The sequence below is a fragment of the Durio zibethinus genome, chromosome 10, assembly GCF_047325235.1.
Source record: "Durio zibethinus cultivar Kanyao isolate XHJ-2024 chromosome 10, ASM4732523v1, whole genome shotgun sequence".
In the NCBI taxonomy this organism is placed as follows: domain Eukaryota; kingdom Viridiplantae; phylum Streptophyta; class Magnoliopsida; order Malvales; family Malvaceae; genus Durio; species Durio zibethinus.
The window spans coordinates 22,919,514-22,940,291 of NC_143171.1; the positions used below are offsets into that span (position 1 = coordinate 22,919,514).

A 20,778-nucleotide genomic window follows, 5' to 3' on the forward strand; every position below is an offset into this window, starting at 1 on the left:
TCTACTTATTACATTATGCTAACTACTTTGTACTTCTTTTTTTTCCCACCTTTTTAATATATCAAAATATTCATAAAACTTAAAAAAAAAAAAAACCAATTTCACAACATAAAACTGGAATATTGTCTCACAAATAAATGTTCTAATTTCGGCCCAAAAACATCCTAAATTCGTCATGCTATTTATGACAAAATACTTAAAAAAAAAAAAAAAACTATATAGTTTGAATGCATGATATTATACGTTAGTTTCAAATAGCCAACAAAAACAAAAAATTTCAACATATAATCATGGTACTATTAAGTAAAAATTTCTCTAATTCTTAAATTTTATAAATATAAAACAATATGTTAAATTGAAGAAAAAAACATTTCTTAAAATAAAAAATAAAGATAATCGCCCAAACTACTTAGGCACGATTTGGCATTTGCAAGGCTGATTGAAAAGTTTCCACCCTTTATGGCTATAAAAAGAAAAAAAAATCAGGGTAATTAAGGGCATATACTAGAAACTGACAGACATATATTAAGCAAAGTTCCATACAATTTTTATCATGTTATCTTCAAAGCCTAAAGCCTGTGTTAAACAAAGCATATGCCATCTTTTTCCTCACCATTTTACACTTATTTTGCAACAACAAACACACACAAAAAAAGAAATGCTAAATCTTGCGGGCAATAATTTTTCGACGGAGAAAATGCTGTTCAACAATGGGCTTCAGCGGCTCTTTAACTGTAAGCTTAGCTTTTGGCCTTTTAAGCTTTATTAAAAAAAAATCTTTAAGCTATATAATTGTACTTTTCAAAATTGTCATGAACTTCATCAACTAGAAGAAACCCCAAAAACAAGAAAAAAAAAATGAAAGGAGATATGGGTCTTGATTATTTTTTCAAATCTCTCATCTCAAGATCAATAAAAGACAAGAACTTGAATTTAGGCTTACTTTTACATTCACAATTTATCAAAAAAGCTCTAACCTTTAAGCCCTTTATAACCAACCATCTTATAGCCATGTACTCGAAATTCAATGAAATAAAAAGTGCCCAAAAAGCCTTCGATGAACTTCATGTGAAAAACAGATATTCTTGGAACATTCTTCTTTCTGTGTACTCACAACATGGTCATTTTGATAGAGCTTGTGACTTGTTTGATGAAATGCCTAGGAGAAATCATGTTAGTTATAATTCATTGATTTCTGGGTTTCCCGACATGGGTTTTACAAAGAATCAGTAATCATGTTCAAAAAAATGCTAAATGAATGTGATCATTTGGTTATTGATGGCTGTACGGTTGTAAGTATTGTTGGTGCTTTTGCCTGCTTAGGTGCTTCGAGATTGTTGTGTCAAGTTCATGGCTTTATGATAGTTTTTGGTTTGGAGTTGAATTTGATTGTTTACAATGCTTTGATTGATGCTTATGGGAAATGTGGGGAGGTGGATAGTGCTTATAAGATTTTTAATCAAATGAGTGAAAGGGATGTGGTTTCATGGACTTCTATGGTGATTGCTTATGCTAAAGTGTCTAGATCGGAGGATGCCTGTAGTGTATTTAATGAAATGCCGATTAAGAATACAGTATCTTGGACTGGTTTAATCACGGGTTTTGCACAAAATAATCATGGAAATGAAGCGTTAATTCTTTTTAGGCAGATGATAGAGGCTGGAGTGCAGCCTAATGCTTACACATTTGTTTCTGTTTTAAGTGCTTGTGCGGATTTAGCACTTATTGGAAAAGGTAAACAGATCCATGGACACACAGTTAGAGTTGGCAGTAGACCTGATTTGTTGAATCAGTTTGTTTTTAATGCTTTAAGTGACATGTACTGCAAGTGTGGAGACATGAACTCAGCTAAATTACTGTTTGAGAGGATACATGAGAAGGATGTTGTTTCATGGAATTCATTAATAACTGGGTTTGCTCAAAATGGGCATGGGGAGGAATCACTTAATGTGTTCAGAATGATGATAAAAGCAAACATAATGCCCAATCATGTCACGTTTCTTGGGGCATTATCTGCTTGTAGTCACACAGGTCTAGTCTCTGAAGGAATGAAGATTTTAGACTTGATGCAAAAGGATTTTGGTGTGACCCCTGGGTCTGATCATTATGCAATCTTGATTGACTTGCTTGGAAGGAAAAATAGGCTTGAGGAGGCGATGAATGTGATTAAGAGAACTCCTAATGGACCAAATTATGTTGGTATGTGGGGTGCTCTTTTGGGTGCTTGTCGTGTCCATGGTAACTTAGATCTAGCTAGGAGGGCAGCAGAGGCTCTGTTTGAACTGGAACCGGAGAATGCTGCCAGATATGTAATGTTATCAAATATCTATGCTGCAGCTGGAAGATGGGATGATTCCCAAGCAGTGAGAAGGCTCATTGAGGAAATAGGTCTAAGAAAAGAAGCTGCTTATAGTTGGATTGAGGTGAGGAATGTACAACATGAATTTGCGGTGAAAGACAAAGGCCATTCTCAGATAGAAAAGATATGTGAAGTGATTGTCATACTGGTAGATCATATGAAGGATGTTGGGTATTTATCCCTCAGAGATGATACTTTGTTTCCTAATGAAGATGGAGATGTATCTTAAACTTTTTGATTTGGTATATGTCCAATAATAACTCATACTGAGGTGATGCTGCTAACTGCTTTCCAGCTACCCATTGCATCCTTGACACCTGCTTACTTTTATGGAAATCCTAAATTCTAGTTTGATGGATTCTTCATAGAGAGACTCTGTAGCTCTGATTATGAAGTTCTGGCTGGGATCGTCTTGGAGATCTGTTTGTCATTTTACTATCTTCTGCTGTTGGAAGCCTGTGTATCCCTGGCATTCTTTAGTTCTTGCTACACTATTTGTCACTATCTTTGGTTAAAGGCTCATAATGTAGTATGAAACTATCTGCTTACCACATCAGATTCTCACATTTTCTAGTCTTGGTTTGGTGGCTTCAGGAATACCTAAGCTGTCCAGATGTTTATGCCCTCATTTAATACTAAAATTGATCTGAAGCATTTAATTAGGTGGCATTCATTGAAGAGCTGTGATGTGATTTATTCACAGGTATTTAGTGTCATGATGTCAACAGTAAATTGGGGTTTGAGCTCATGATTAACAGCAAATTAGCTACAATTTGAGTCAACTGTTGTTCAGTTATTGCAGCATCAGCTTTTTCAATGTTTTTGGACTCTACATAGAACAAAGAGAAGAAAAAAATTAGGCAGTGGCGACTGGTAAGTTTGCTGTGTGTGGAATTGAAATGGGCTTTACTGATTTGTACACAACGAAATTTTTTGTCTTTTAATTATTTTGCATTAAGCCTGGAATTTAATTATGGAATTGAGGAGAAGAAATCTGGCTTGAAAGTTGTCTAAATAAACTTTAAATATTTTTTACAGAACAGCATCACTGTTCAAATTGATAATCAGAGTGCAAAGAGTATGACTTGTTTTGTAAGAGAGATAGGGCTATATTATGTTGCTAATGATATCATTACTTCCCCTTGTTTGCAGGTAATTTTCTATCAAGATACACTATTACACCATTTGCTCAAGCAAGTTCAGTAAGTGGATATCAATATTTTAGTCCTCTTCATGTGAAACTTCTTAAAACGGGGAGTCAGCATTGCTATGCTGTGAAGGTAAATATTTTTTCTTTCCAAATGCTCATTTTCATTCCAAGGCTATCATTATAGATCTTCTCTGCTTGGTTTAGGGTTTAGGGTTTAAGCAGTTCTGACACTTACCCACTTGTAATGGCACACAAGTGAAACTGTGAAGATAAAAACATTTCTAATGACCTGGGATGATTTGGAAGATATCATCTTTATCCTGATCTTGACTAATTATAAAGCCTTTTTTGCAAAACTCTATTTAACTATGGTAAATGGGACGATTCCCTGTAAGCTATGACCGGTGATAATTTAAGTGTAATCTGATATCTTTTTTCTGAGCTGGGGCCTTTTAAAACGTTCCCAGTAAGCTCTTTACTTTTTATTCATATTACTATTAGAATGATCTTCAGGGGAATGTGCATTTTTCTGAACCTTTGGGAAGAGGAGTGTTTGAGAGAGAGAGGGGGGGGGGGGGGGGGGGGGGAATGAAGAGGAAGCATCCTAAACTTTTAAAACATAGCCTTCTTGGTTCTGGGGTATCTTTATGGAGTTTACTTTTGGTCAGATGTGTGCAAGCAGGAGGAGGAGGGCAGCATATTCAAGGACTGAAACGTATGTTCTACTAGAACCTGGACAAGATGAGAAGTTTGTCTCTGAAGACGAGCTGAAAGCCAAGTTAAAGGGCTGGCTTGAAAATTGGCCTGGGAAGACCCTTCCACCGGACCTTGCAAGATTTGTGAACATGGATGATGCTGTTTCTTACTTAGTAAGGTCTGTTTGTGAACTTGAAATAGATGGAGATGTTGGTTCGATTCAATGGTATGAAGTTCGACTAGAGTGAGAAGAGCAGCCGTATGTCTTGACCATCTAGCAATCATGTAAATCTCTACTTTCATTCTTAATGACTGGGTGCTAAATACAGTGCTAGCCATCAGTTTATTCATTTGAAGCGTACACTGAAGCATTTTGCTTAAGCTTTTAAATGGATTTCCCACATAAGAATGGAGGCATAATATAATTTTACCAATTTACATGATCCTCTTAACATCATTAAATGCATATTTATCAGGTCTGAATGCCTAAAATTGACTTCCCACCCACTCCAAGAAACTACGAGCCAACAACCTCTTGACCTAGTGTTGAGGCTCGAGTCCAGGAAATCCCAATATCTACTGCCGGTATCAAAACTGACTCTCTACCACTTCAATAAATCAACCGGTTAACGGTTTGGCAGCAGGCATGCCAGTCATAATGATTATCGTCTTTAGCATGTCTCCACAATGAGAATGGATCATGTTTACCTAAGTTTCTTATTTCAGTCTCACGTGAAGCATTTGAACATTGATGATTAGTAAGCAAAATTATCATTACAATACAAAAACTCTACCAAAATTACAAGAGGCCCCTTTCACTGGATCAATTGAAATAGAAACGGGTTCAAGAGATACATCCCATAGTTTTTTTTTTTTTTTCTTAATTGTAAATTTTATATTGAAATTAACATCATTTCAGACAAATTCATCAAGTTCAAGAATCCATCTAATTTCAGCTCTCAGCCACCATCATCAGTTCTTCAATTCTGAGAAACACCATCATCTTGAACACGCAACTCATAAATCTGAAACATCAGCAAATACAGTAAATAACTTGAAAAAACAAAAACTACTGATGTGTTCAATATGACATTAAATATGATCATATAAACTTCATACATAGAAATCCTAAATTTGTTAATGATTATTGCTGCCTAATCAAAGAAGGTCCTGCGAGATCCTAGTATTGAATTCACAATCAACAACTCTCTAGTGTAAGAAGGAAGAAAAGGGTAGCAAGATTACAATCTTCAATAAGCTTTGAAATTTACCTTAGTTTGTTTTAGACTAGGTGGCAAGAGTGAACCGCCACCACCACCTTTCCTGTTTCTTGCAAGAAGACCTTTTGTAACGGGTGACATAATAGAATCAGTTGGACTTCTATACCTGAAACAAAACAGGAAGTAAAATTACACATTCATGAAACAGTAGCACTTCAAACATGATCAAAATCTGTACAGTTCCTTACCTTTCAGGGTACTTAAATGCCTTGGGAACTTTAAGCCTATCTGGAGTACATGTTTTTCTCAAATTTTTGTCGGAATCTTGAGAATTCTGATCAATTTTCTGATTCTGGGATGGCGTTTTGTTCTCCAATCCACCATTTTCAGATTGAATTGGACTACTATTGAAGGGCTTTTCCATCACTTGCTCCATTGATATGAAAAGCATTTTCTAAACAATAAGATTAATGAGAAAGTTTTATAACGGAGCATTAAATTTCAGTGGGGTTGAAGAAAGAGATATACTGAATTGAAAGCTTTTAATAAAATCGAAAGAGGTTTTTTTTTTTTTTTTTGTGGTGGGGGTTGGGGGGTGGGGTGGGGGGGTGAGGGTTTTGACATGAAAGGATGCATGGGTTGTAACGGTCAAATTTTGAGGATCAAATGGCCAATACTAGCCGTTGCGAGTTAAAATAAAATTAGGAATTTACATGTCGGCTTATGGTTTTGGTATTTTTAGCATATGGCCCACTAGAAAACATCGTTGGTCCAATTTAATTAGAGCCAAACAAAGCTGAACATATCCTTTGTCTCATTATAAAAAATAAAATAAAAAGTTTGCTATCAAACGCCTTGAAAAACGCTTTTTAAAAATTTCATATTAGGAAAATATTTTTTCACAATACATTGAAACATCACATTAATTATAAACTTCTGCATTTAACATAAAAATATTATTATAAATAATATATTGATAAACTTTAAAAGTACCATTAAATAAATATAATGAACCGCTGCAATCAATCGTCATGAATGATTTATAGCTTTGATGACCCATTCTCAAACTATAAGCAAAGGAGTCTCCTAATTTGACTGGTGATCAAATTAATTAAATTGATCAACTATATGTCTACCAAGACAACATAATTTCATTTCACACGAGTATAATTAAGTATATCATCATTAATAAAATTAGATAAGGTCCCCAATTTTTTTCTTTAATTTTGGACAATTAGAATAATGGACTCTGACCCAGCTTTCATGGCCACAATCATGGAAAAATTTAATAGCTTATAATAGTTTCATTGAGCTTTATATGTCTCCCTTTTATTTTAATAATTTTCTTAAGCTTCCTTTGATGCTTTATTATTTGCTTCATTTTTTTTATAAAAATTAATAGGAAAAAAAAATAAAAATAAGAGGTAAAAAACAATAAATAAAATAAATAAAAGCATCAATTAATTAAATGGGACCTTAGCAATCTATTTTACGAAAAATATAAATTCGGGTAAATTACATTTTTTTTACTTTTCTTTTCATTGATGGCTTAAACTCTTGTTTGTAATTTATTAATGAGTGTTCTTAAAACATTTTTTAAAATGATCGTATGCAATAATATCTTCATCCAATGCATTAAGAAACATAAATAAAATTATCAAAATTTAATATAAAACTATTATTATTATTATTATATTAACTAACTTTAAAAAGTACCTAAAAGCACTCGTTATCAAAGCCATTTTAATAATATTTCATAGTTTATGGTTTGCAAACTGCAATATTTATTATTCTTTTATTTAAAATTAATTGACAATAACAAAGATTAAATTAGTATGTTATTGTGATAAGGGTTCATTCTTAAAAATAGTTATTTAATTTGTTTAGTCCATTTGGACAGCTAACACATGTATAGTCCAACTGTCTAAATCAATCTCTTTAATTAATTATCAAGGTACACTAAAAAAAATAAAAAATTAGTGATAATTTTATAGCGGTATTTTACTTAAAAATATCATTAGCTTTCGTGTTTTTAAAAAATTTAAGACGTTTTTTTTTATCAAAATATCATTAAATATTTAACTAGCGACGTTTGTTGTTATAAACACCATTAAAGACAAAAATTAATGGTGTTTATAAACTAAAACACCTTGAATAATTCTCTCTAAAAAGTTGAAGTGATTATTAAAGGTTTTTTTTTACAAAAAATGTCTTGAATAATCCAATTATAAAAAATGAACAGGAGATTTTGACAGACAATGCCTTGAATAATCTTTTCATAAAAAATTGAGTTGATTATTGAATGTGTTTTTTTTTTTTGTAAAAAACGTCTTCAATAATAAAAAAATGAAAATGGATTATTCAAGGCATTTTTGTCAAAAATACCTTGAATAATTTTTAAAAAAAATTGAAGGGGATTATTAAAGATGTTTTTAACCAAAAACACCAAAAATGCCTTTAACAATCAAAAAAAAAAAATTGAAAGGAATTATTCAAAATGTTTTTGGCAAAAAACGCCTTGAATAATCCTATTCAATTTTTTGTAAAAAAATATTCAAAGAGTTTTCTAGCAAAAAACGCATTGAATAATCTTAAAAAAAAAAAAGGAAAAAGAATATTAAAGGCCTTTTTTTTTGCATAAAATACCATGAATAATTCTCAAAAAAATAAAAGAGATTATTCAAGGTATTTTTTGCTAGAAACACCTTGAATAACCTCATTCAATTTTTTGTAAAAGATTATTCAAGTATTTTTTTTTTCAAAAATACCTTGAATAATCTTCAAAAAAATGGAAAGAGATTATTCAAGACATTTTTGGCTAAAAATGCCTTGAATAATCTTCAAAACAAATTGAAATGGATTATTAAAGGTATTTTTAACTAAAAATATTCAAGGTGTTTTTGCTAGAAACACATTGAATAATCCTACTCAATTTTTATAAGAGATTATTCAAGGCGTTTTCTAGCCAAAAATGCCTTGAATAATCTCTAAAAAAATTGGAGGGAATTATTGAAGGTATTTTTGATTAGAAACGCCTTAAATAATTCTAAACAAAAATTGAAGGGGATTATTGAAGGCATTTTTAGCAAAAAATGCCTTCAATAATCACACTTTCCTACTATTAAATTTTTCTTAAATTTCAAACTCACAAAACCTTTTTTTTTGCTTTTCTTTCCCCTTTTCATTTCTTCCATTTTTGCTCATTTTGAGTCGCTTTCTTCTCGTTTTCTGCCTAAGTTACAGTTATTTTGTAGTCAATTTTCATCTTCTTTCCTTTTCTTTTTGTAAATTTCAAGTTAGCTTTCTTGCATTTTAGGTCAAATCTCTAAACTTCTTGTCTGATTTGTTGGGTTAAATTGCTAAACTTTTTTTCTAATTTATTGTGTTTTTGTCACCATTCAAGCTCCTTTAGTAAGCTCCATTTCAACAGTGACAATTTTCAGTGTTTGGCTTTTTTTTTTTTTACCAATTTATTTTGTTATTATAATTCTGAGTTTGGTTTTTTTAGTTGGTGAGAAAAATTTAAGATAGAACAGAAATTGACCATTGAATTTAGTTACAAACATGAATGAAATTTTAGGTTTAGTTTTTTTTTTTCAACGAATTTTTTTAAATTACTAAAAAATTGTTATTTGTTAACATAAATTTGTTGATTCATTCAAGATATCCTTATGCTATGTTTGGATAAATATTATAAAAGAAAGGAAAATAAAATTTTTTAAAGGAAAAGAAAGGATACATGTACCCCTTGTTTGGATAATTAAAATTAATAAAGGAAAAGAAAGGAAAGAAATTTTAACAACCATTGTTTGAATAAAGAGTGAAAAAAAAAGGAAATGATTCATATAATAATTTTTTTCAATTATAACCTTTCATTGCTTGTGATTTTAGAGTAGTTCTGAACCATAATATGTTTGCTATCTTATTTAGCTTCACAATTGCTACTATATCAGTAGTTTTTAATCAAGTGAAACAAAAAGATGTTTTACAAACATGCATTTGATAGATTTGTTGGCCATTATTAAAATTTTAGCACATTATCACTTTGATGATATATTCATATAAAAGCTATTAAATATAAAAAATGCAATCACATAAAAACATTATATATGAGTGAATTATATGTCCTTTTTGCACCAAACAAAAAGTAATAACATATCACTATATAGTTGTCCAACATAAATTTATTTTACTAAAATAAAAAATAAATATTTTCGTCCTACAAAAAATAAACTTATTTCAATGAATTAAAAACTTATGTAGCAAAGAAAATTTTAACATTTTTAATGACTAGATGAATCAAACACCAACCTTTCAACGACATCCTTTCTTTTATCATATGGCATCTAAGTACTGCTCTTACTTTCTCAGAATTATCAATAAAATATAGGTAAGCAGTAGTGATTTGTTGTGAGTCAATTCCTATCTCTTCCAATAATCATAGCCAAGTTAATTGTGTTTCAATGAAACATCTCCTTTTTCTCATTCTTCTTTCTATAATGTCCTAAAATTGCTGACATCTTAAACTATAATATATTATATACAAAAATAAAAAATTTTGAGGTAGTTTGAAATCTTATAAACTTAAAAAATATGTCTATTCATATTCAATCATTATTCAAGATCAAATCACCAAAAATTATAAAAAAATTTTATAGTAGAAGAGATATGTGAAAAAAAAAAGATGACTTTGAAAAAATTACAAGAAAATTGTGATGTAGTTATTTTTTTTTACTAGGCTTTTGGTATTAATAAAAATTTAGATATAATAGTCTTTTTACAAAAATAAATTTTTTTTAGCTTTCTTTTCCTTAGCTTTTCCCCCAAATTGGGGTATTAAAAAAGTGAAGACTATAGGGGAAATCAAGGGTTATTGAGTTTTTACCTCTTTCATTTCCTTTACAATGTGTTTGGATTGGGGGGAGAGGAAGGAAAGAAAAGTCAAGTCAAGTCAAGGAAAGTAAAGGAAATCAAACCTTCATTCTCTTGTTTGGATAAATATTTAATTTAAAGAAAGAAAAAGAAGTAAAAACCAAATAACCATTGGTTTCCCTCGTAAACCTAATTTTTTTAATACTCCAATTTAGAGGAAAAGCTAGGGAAAGGAAAGTTGAAAAACTTTTTTTTTTATAAAAAGACTATTATGTTTATCTTTTTATTAATACTAAAAACCTAATAAAAAAAACTTAAGCAGATCACAATCATCTTATAATTTTTTTAAAGCAATATTTTTTTCAAGTAAGTTTCATATATATCTTTTAATATACATTTTTTTTTATAATTTTTTGGTGATTCGATTTTGATGAATGATTGAATATAAATAGATATATTTTTTGTGTTTATGAGATGCCAGACTAACTCAAAATTCATTAATGCATATTTGTAAAACATCTTCTTATTTCACTTAATTAAAAATCATTGATATAGTAACAATTGTAAAGCCAGACAAGATAGCAAATATATCATGGTCCAAGAATGCTTTAAAATCACAAGTAATGAAAGGTTATAATTGAAAAAAATTATTATAATGAATCATTTTCTTTCTTTTTCACTCTTTATCCAAACAATAGTTGTTAGAATTCATTTTCTTTCCTCCTTTATTAATTTAATTATCCAAATAAAGGTTACATGTATCTTTTTCTTTCCTTTAAAAAACTTTTTTTTCTTTTATTAATATTTATCCAAAAATAGCGTTAAATTAAAAGCTTATCCAAACAAAGGAAAGGTTTTTTTGTTTCCATTACTTTCTTTTATTTTCCTTTCCTTTCCTTCCCCACAATCCAAACATATTGTTAGGAAACCATTATGAAATAGTCTATTATGTTTTTTTTTTCATCTCATCTTGGCATTTGTATTGTTTGTTTTTTTAGATCAAGGTGTTTGATGAAACAACTTAATCTTACTTGAAAAGATTTGTTGTGCATGAAAACCATTAACAACAGAAGATGGTAGTGACCAGGGCAGGAAAAATCTTTCATCAAATGGTAATATTTCAAATCTTTGCAATCATCAATTTCATACATTTTAAATTTTTGGTTAATATACTAAAATAATTTGAATGTTATTGAATGTGTTAAACTTTGTGTTCAATCCATATTGGAACAAATTATGTATTTATAATATTTAGTTTGTAAATTTAAGTTCATTTTTATTTCTTTTAATATTTTTTATTTAATGATAATAATCAATATTAAAAGAAAATTTAAAAAAATAAAAATTTTAATTTAGCGGTGTTTATATCTAAAATACCTTTAATTGCCAAAATGTAGCGATACTTTTTACTATAAATGCTACTAAATTTAACGGTATTTTATACTATAAATGCCTCTAAATTTAGTGATATTTTATGATAAAAAAATCGTCAAGTTAGAGACATTTTTCTAAAAATGTTGCAATTTTTTTGGACGCAAGAATAAGCAGCACTCTTAGCAGCGTTTTTGATAAATGCCGCTAATCTTTTAGTGGCGTTTATAAACGCCGCTAAATGTGAAAAAAAATGCCATTAAAAGTTTAATCCCTTGTAGTGGTAGTAACGTAGATAAGGGCCTACTTCTACTTTGTATAGCATCCCCAACCAGTCATAAAGTGGCAAAATCTCAGCAATTATTTCAACTCTTTTTGGCTTAATTAATGTGTACTAGTACAAATTATACAATTACTGATAACCAGATTTGATAAAGAGTAAAATTTTAATTCCAAATCCCATTAATTTTTTATTATCCTACATGATCTTAATCTTTGTAGATGAAGTGACAAAGTATTACTTCAAATGAAAAATTTTAAATCTCTTTTTCAAATCTTTTCCTTGTGCTTAATCAGTTAATTCGGAAAGGATATGTGAAGTTGCCACTATGAATTGACTTTTGTACATTTTCAATATATATTTATATTATTTTTTATAATATGGGTATTTCAAATTAATTTTTGTTTGGACTTAATTTTTTTTTCAAACGATTTTAAAGATTTTTTTAAAAATCAATGATAGTCTGATTAATAAGGAAATGAAACTTCTTTTCTTTTTCTCAACTATAGTAGTAGTAGTAGTAGGCACATATCTATATATTAATATTATCATTGCTAACATTTTCTTTATTAGATTTCTTCCTTGGGGCATTGAAAAATGTTTTACATCCAGATTTTGTCCTTTTTTTTAATGAAACTGAAACTTTCATTCATTCAAAAAAAAAAAAATCTAAGAGGATCACATCCTTCGATAGAATTGTAAGGGAGATTGCAAAAATAATCATCAAAAGAATAACTCAACTTTGCATTTTTAGAAATCCAATCGACAGCCCAATAAACATCTCTAGAAATAGCAGTGAAAGAGACATTAGGGAAAGCCTTCAGTTGGTCATGAATCAAAAAACAAACAGGCGCCCCAGAGATGGGAAGAACGCCATTCTTGATACGAACAACAAGAGCTAATGAAATCCATGATAAAAAGAAAAGAGATCGAACTGTTTAAACATGTAGAGATTCGTTAAGCCATGCAACAAGATTTGGGCGATGTAATAATAAGGCAAATTAAGCTGGACATTGCAATTTCAAGACACCATGATTCAATATGAAAAAAAATGCAAAAATATATAAATAATTTTAAATTTTAATAAAAATAAAAAATAAATCTTATTGACCTAAGTATTTTTAAAATTTATCATATTTAATATAAAAAAATAAATACTAACAAATAAAATGCCAAATTTAGGTTTGGACAGCAGTGATTGGACATTGAGTACGGGTAATATCAAAGGCACGTGTGCTTAACAGGTCCCTGCACTCTTGAAAAAACACAACTCATTCGCATCCATCAACGTAAATGTGGCTCTGATCTGCCACCTGCCCAAACACCTAACCTGACCCATCTTCAGATACCAAACCTTTTGTGAGAAACTTTGAGAAGCAACACTCTCATTTATTATAATGAAAAGGAGAAATTGCTATTTTATCGTAAACGATAATGTGAAATTGTTTTCTTTTGTTATTTTTATTTAAAAGTAAATAAATTAAAATTTTAATTATTAAATATAATAAAATAAAACACAACAAAAAATTCAATACTTTTAACTTATATGATATAATGACAAATTCACTTTTTAGAGTTCTAAATATTACATTTGATTTAATTTTCATTCGAATTATTCCTAATTAAATCCTATCTTATACATAAATAGATAAATTTTATTTTAAATATTTTAATTGAATAAATGTGATATTTTATTATTATAATTTAATTACACCAAAATTTCATGGTGATAACTCTTGTAATTGAATTTAACTAAATTGGTATAGTAAAAAATTTGAATTTAATATTAACGTCAATGCTCAAAATTTATTTTGAGTTCAATTGATTTTTATTTTTTAATTCAAATTTGATTTAAGATATAATCTAAACTATTCGAATTTATTTAATTAAGTTATTTATTAAGTAAAAAATAAATTTAATTATTATATTTGATTTCAAATTTAATTATTTATACTCAAATTTGAATTGAAAATTTTTACAAGTATTAAATAAAAAATCATAAATTATTAATTAAAATAAAAAAATTTAATTAAGCTCATAAATCATTCAAAACAAACATTAACATACTGAAATTCTAACTCATTTGATAATTCAAAATCAATTCAACAATAATCAAATGAAGTTAAATTTTTTTCTAATTAAATCTAAATAACTTAGGAGCACACAAATATCACTTACATCTCTAATTGCAACCCCACTTAAATAATATTTTTAATTAAAAAAATCAAATGCCAATTAAGGCTTGAAAGTTGAAACTGAAAGTGGCCTACTATTTGTATTGAGACCAATTTTTAGTACCTACCATTACTTTTTCTTTTTTTTTTTTATCTTTTTCACTGAAAGAAACTCTAAAGTTTTGTAATGATAGTTGTGAAATGTTGTCAAGACTATGCAATTTTCCCTTTATACTTTTAGCATGTGCTCTGAATTCTCAAGTTAACAAATTTAGATCAACCTTTTCAAAATCAAACATCAATAATGCAACAATTTTTTAAATTATTTCTCAATTGACTAACTTTGTAGCCCAATTTTGCAACAACGAGTTGAAGATCAAGTGATTGAGTGCTTTATTGTCTGTTCAACTATTGGGTTTGTGCCATTATCCACCAGACAAGTTGCTGCCCCTTTGAGTCACTCTATCATAAAAAAAAATTTTAATTCAATTTATTTATTCCTTGTTTTTATATTATTAAAATTAAATAAACTCATCCAAGAATTTTGATTATGTTAAATGAAAATTTATTTTATACATTATCGATAAAGTTTTTAAAATTTATCAAAAAAATTAAAAAATAAAATTTTTAAAATTAAAAATTAATATAATAAATGATATTTATATATTTTATAAAATTAAAAAAATTAAATTGCTGTATGAAATAATAATACATGTTATATGTACATATATATAAAGTAAAAACCCTTGAAAAAATGAATGAGAAATTCAAAGTTTGTGCAGAAGGCATTTTGACAATGTGAAAGTGATCAGTCACACTGAATCACCCGTAGGCCTTAGGCCTTACCCTCTCTCTCTCTCATTCTCTGTTGTTGTTTTTTCTTTGGTAGTCTTTATCTTCAATAACGACAGCTAGTAAGAGAGGTGCGGGGCAGGGTTGAAGGTCTTAATTCTTGAACGTGAGCACCATCCACCAACAACTACTGTACTTTGCTTTCTGCTCTCTCTAATCAACATAAAAGTAACAAATAAATACTATCATTACTCCTACTAGTCCTTATACACTTGCTCCTCATCTACCATTGCGTACAATCTCTCATTTAGATTTGGCCATTTGAATATTTACGCTATATCTTGTTAGTGTTGAATATATATAAAATATAAAATTTTTTATATTATAATTTACGTTAATACTGAAATATATATTTTTTTAGTTTTGACTCAATGACGGCTGCAAATGCATTGTTAAGATGTACATGATCACTCAGAGATTAAAAAATAAAAAAATTTAAAGGAATTTTTTTTTTTCTGAATAGCTTAAAATTTTTCTTTGAGTATATCTTTCTTAATTGTTTAATCATTTCACTCGTTGCTATTACTCAACACGCAACCAAAACCCATAGTTAATCAACATCCAAAACCTAACAGATATCAACTAGAATAAATGTACACTTCCTAAAAAATTCTGGATCTACCATTGATTTTGCCAGACTTCTTATAATTTTTGTCAATTTTAAATTATATTATTTTTATATGATTTACATATTTTTTAATATTGTTTAATCGTATTGAGCCTAATTAAAATTATAAGATTTATTATCAATTTTAGCAAATATCATATTTTATTTATTTATTTATTATTAAGAACCAAGCAAAAGATTTTATTAACTAGTCTATTTAGAAATTTTTTTTATACAATTGGGATTGATATATATTTTTTGTAAACACTTTCTAAAAATATTGTTTAAGATTAAAAGGTATTTTGAAAATTTTAAAATAGATAATGTGGTCTTGTACGTTAAAAAATATTATATAGTTTTAAGGAGTGTATATAACATTATTTTATTATATAATTTCATAGTTAACCTAACAATTTCAACGTATTGAAAAAGATATTTACCTAATAATTTTAAAGGGAAAATTCATTTCCCATTTGTCTCTTATCATATACGATGAATTTGAGCATTTTAATATTTTGGATTTATATTAAATTTGTATCTACCTCTTGAAAAATCCAAAATACCATTCTACTTAAAATGCACCTTGTAAAAACCTACAGACAATGGCTTAATGTACCAAAAGTTTCCTATAGTCATTACTACATATGAAATCTTTGCTTGGTAGTTTTTGTTTATACACGTTTGTTACGTGTTGATTTGTGTTTTGGTTAAAAAAAAAAAAAGATTGTATTTTATTTATATTATTGGGAAATATAAAGTATTCTCTGCTTATTTTTGTATGTGAACTTACTTATGAAATCAAGAGGATCCTAGGTATAATTAAGTTAATTTAAGGATATTTTTATGAACCTTAAATCAATGTTGGGTGCAACATATTCTAAGAGCCTCTCCAATTGATTGAGAAAAAAAATGATTGAAAAATACCGATAGTCACCGACGTGGGAATATTTTATTTAAGATTTAAATTATAAAATTAAAATTAATGATAAAACTATGTGTTTTATATAAATGCAATATTTATGGTACAATTGAATATGAAAATTAATTATTTTATCAAAAACAATTAATGACTTTTATTTTAATTTTATATTAAGATAATCAATTGTCCTAAATAGAATAATTGGCTGCGCTAAACACTAAATCTTCTCCACTTCAGTTTCCAACTAACGGAGTAGTATGTTCAACTGCACCTTAAATTGCTATATAAATGCACCTTATAATGCAGTTGACTTCAAAAATTTTAAATTCCATCACACCAAAATTGTAATATAATTCAAATGAGACCTTAAGCATTAAAATGAGAAACTGCTCAAAATAACATTTTTATACGAAAAAAGATGCAAAAGCAGCAAAAGTTATTATTTTCTGTCAAGAATGGAACCTTCTAAATTTATTTTAATTTTTTTTTTCACCTGGCCCGCACCAAATACTTTAAAGAGATATTTAATTCGTAAAATCTTAAATTTTAAAGAAAAATATGATTCATAAGAAAGTGTAATATCCAAAATTTTTTTTTATTTTTAAAAAATATCGTGTTTAAATTCATTCATTTGGTTGAGAGAAATTCACGTATATTATTTCTTATATAATTATAATAATTTTTTTAACATATATTATGGGAACTTTTCATTTCATTTGATTAATAATAAATATCAAAATGACAAATGATGCCTTTTGTAGCAAAAGAATACCTAAATATTTTAGATGATTATTGTTTTTATTTAAAAAAAATATCAATTAAGGTGTTTGGCACTTTGCACGGCTTAATTAATATGATTATTTAAGACATTTCCATACAAAAACGTAATAAATGATCCTTTTATTTTTATGATCTTTTAATTAAAAAAAATAAAAAGATTGATTAGGAGAACTAAAAATAAGAGGATCATTTAAGACATTTCTTTATAGAAAACGCCGTAAATGATCATTTTTAATTTTTTTTGAATCATTTAAATTATGGATCATTTAATTTTTTTTTATAAAAGAATTATTTTAGGTGTTTTTGTATAAAAAAAACCTTAAATAATCATTTTATAAAAAAAGTATAGGATTATTTAAGGTATTTTATGTATAAAATTACGTTAAATGATCTTTCAATAAAAATTATATTATGGATGCATGTGGGTCAATGGATGTAAAAATGAGCTAATTATTTTCTAGTGCCTTATAATGCTACGTAAGTTCTATTCATATAACTAAAATTCCAACATTTACGACATCTAATATGATGCCTAATATTTGTATATCATACCTATTATTTTGCAGGTATAGTTGGTAACTTATTGTAATTAATATCAATTCCTAGATGCCATACTTATTTAACTCTGCTCACCCAACGACGATGCTTAACTCTGATATTAATAATTTAATAAGGAGGTATTACATGCTATTAATAAGAGATAATTAGATTATATTATGTTTCTTCATAATTATTTTTATTTTTGCATTTACTATTTTTTTTGTTCAATTTAGGGGAATGGTTATAGTTGATAAGAATAGAAAAATAAATCAGGCATTATTACTGATAAATGTAAAATATTTTTTATGTTGAATTTATTTAGATAAATATTTTTTAAACCCATTCAATTTTATCTTTCAAGTACCTCATCAACCAAGAGTTATCGAATGTGGATATTATGTCCTTCGCTTTATGAAAGAAATAGTTTTATATGATTTTATGAGTACACCATTCAAAGTTAGTATTAATTCTATATAATAGTAATATTTTTCAATAAAAAAAGTTAAAGTTTGTGCTCCTTTAATAACATTGACTTTTGATTTTTTGTTTATAATGGGAGAGTAAAGGAAGCTTTACGAAAGACGAATTTGATGAAATCTGCAAAGAGTGGTATGATTATGTATTATCATTTGCTAAATCTTAATGTTGGAGAATGTTGAGTGGTAGTAAATATATGCATTACATTGATTCTAATTTTTTTAGTAAAGACATGTCGATCAAATATTTGTTATTTTCAATTGGTTTATTGGTTTATTATTATTGGTATATATTTGTTTTGTATCATTAACATTATATGAAGACACATACAACAATAAGCATCAATTTTAAAAAAGTATTTTATGTGCCAATATTATCAATTATAAATCCAAATTGCAGCATAATATTAAAGTATTACGATGTTCGTAATTTAAATACAAATATGAAATTCGTAGTATCACAAATATGTATTTGATTCACATAAGTACGATATCTATTATAAATAAACCCATGTAGAACATGCCACAAAATTTGCATATTTCCAACCTTCTCCCTTCCTACCTTAATTAAATAAATAGTTTTACAAAATTATACAATGAATATGTATACAAAATGTAGTGTGGTCAACATGTGTTAAGAAGGAGGAAAGTCAAACGATAGACGATATGCATTACATTCGTTTAACTGTTTCCTAATGTAATTACTTATAAATATAGTTAGCATTGTAAAGCAAAACTCAATTTTGTGATTTTCTTTCAACATATATTCACCAACAACGAGTATTTCATCAGGCATAAATTCGTCAAGTTACATTATTTCATTGGGAAATGACTTACTTTTATTTGTATTCTTGACTTCTGTCTAGACGTAAGTTGAAATGCCTTCTATCACATTCACAGTCCTATCATATGAAGCATTTATTTTGCCAATCTGATCAATCAAATTAATGATTGGCCCATTTTCACTCCTAGAACACTTTTTACCTGACAATGTTGTCCTAACATTACTTAAAGCAGCAAAACCAATATCTTCTTCATCGTTTTCTTTCCTCGCATTTCCTTTGGCATTGATATCGAACTTAGAAAAGAAGTAAGCATCCTTATTAGTATTTAATGATTCAATTGCATTGGCTGCTATTTTGGCTATTTGATCGGTTGCTCTATCAGATCCAAATATCACTTTAAAATTATTAAAAAATAAAAAAGATTTGTTCCTTAACCCTTTAGCATATGGGTGTGACTAGCAAAAGTTCAAGCAAATACGAATAAAATAAAATCCATAAAAAAAACATAAAAAATTAGATAAGTCATAATATAATCTTAAAAAATTACCTAAATCTACTTATAAAAAACTTTTTTCATTTGTGATACATTTTTTTGATCATTTTACCCAAATCCACTAGAATTTTATGTATCACAAATTACGTGATAGTGTCTTTTAAGCAGCTTAAGCATAGATTTGATGTGGAGAGTGACTTTAAGTTGTGAAGTAAGAATGAGTTGCTTCAGCATTTATTCAATATAAATTAGATATCCAATGTGGAATGTCCTATTATCTACTCTCCATTTAGGATTTTCAGCCAAAAAATGTAGGCATTGAACTAGATAAGAATTTTCATCTCAAGTCCATGAATGGTTACCAATGCTCAAACTATCCAATCTTCTTCTGGATAGGCCTTGAACTGATTACAATGGATTGACACGTGATGAAGACATGTTCAATTCCTAATTACTTGGTTAGACATTATAAAACAATATCAATATAGTAAATAAAAAGTAATCAAGGGAATGAAATAAACGAATACATATGAAAAAAAAGAGCAAAGAAGTGTGTACTTTAAATTGTAATATACATTGGATACTCAAGAATGCCTTAACTATAATGTAAACATATATTCAACATTAATATAAAGTAAATTCTACACTCAACCATATGGTACATACAATAAAAACCATTAAGTCAATAAATAATAAAATACGAAATATATCTATAATGTTATTATCCCTGGGATTGCAATTAATGGTTGAACATCTCATTAGTTAAATTATCTCTAAACTAAGTCCAAGAATCAGATGGCTCAACATGCATAATCAAATCTTGATATTCAGATTAACCTAGTTGGGTAATACTTATTTTAGCGACATCACCTTCAATAGGGTCAAAAACCATATCAAACCTAATAAAATTATAAAGAAGATAACAAGCGAAAATGATTTTACATTATGTCTTAATTGAATAAAATGACTTTTTCCTTAAAATTGTCCATTTAATTTTTAATATACCAAAACATCTCTTGATACAATTTCTTACTTGAAAGTCTTTTATATTGAAGTAGTCCTATGGGGTCGTCAGTTGGAGTCCTGTCTTCCAATCACTAAAATGGTATCATTGGCCTTTATAAAGGTGCCAAGAATCTTTCCACATTTATGTATTCAGCATTACATAAATAGTAATTATTGGTTAGAACACTCAACAACATTA

At 28.1% G+C, this 20,778-nt stretch overlaps 2 protein-coding genes across 2 annotated transcripts; one reads left to right on the forward strand and one right to left on the reverse strand.

The window, feature by feature from the left end:
• The first annotated feature begins 531 nt into the window (after window positions 1-531).
• Window positions 532-4,643, forward strand: LOC111293106 (protein CHLORORESPIRATORY REDUCTION 7, chloroplastic-like). Its single transcript, XM_089766943.1, has 3 exons — window positions 532-734; window positions 3,512-3,639; window positions 4,178-4,643. The coding sequence occupies exons 1-3, from the start codon at window positions 554-556 to the stop codon at window positions 4,451-4,453; spliced, it is 585 nt and encodes a 194-aa protein (XP_089623069.1). The 5' UTR covers window positions 532-553; the 3' UTR covers window positions 4,454-4,643.
• A 353-nt stretch (window positions 4,644-4,996) lies between these two features.
• On the reverse strand, window positions 4,997-6,021 carry LOC111293107 (uncharacterized). The gene is made up of 3 exons (XM_022885848.2): window positions 5,674-6,021; window positions 5,477-5,591; window positions 4,997-5,230 (listed from the first exon to the last, which is right to left on the reverse strand). The coding sequence occupies exons 1-3, from the start codon at window positions 5,874-5,876 to the stop codon at window positions 5,186-5,188; spliced, it is 363 nt and encodes a 120-aa protein (XP_022741583.2). The 5' UTR covers window positions 5,877-6,021; the 3' UTR covers window positions 4,997-5,185.
• Between the last annotated feature and the right edge of the window lie 14,757 nt (window positions 6,022-20,778).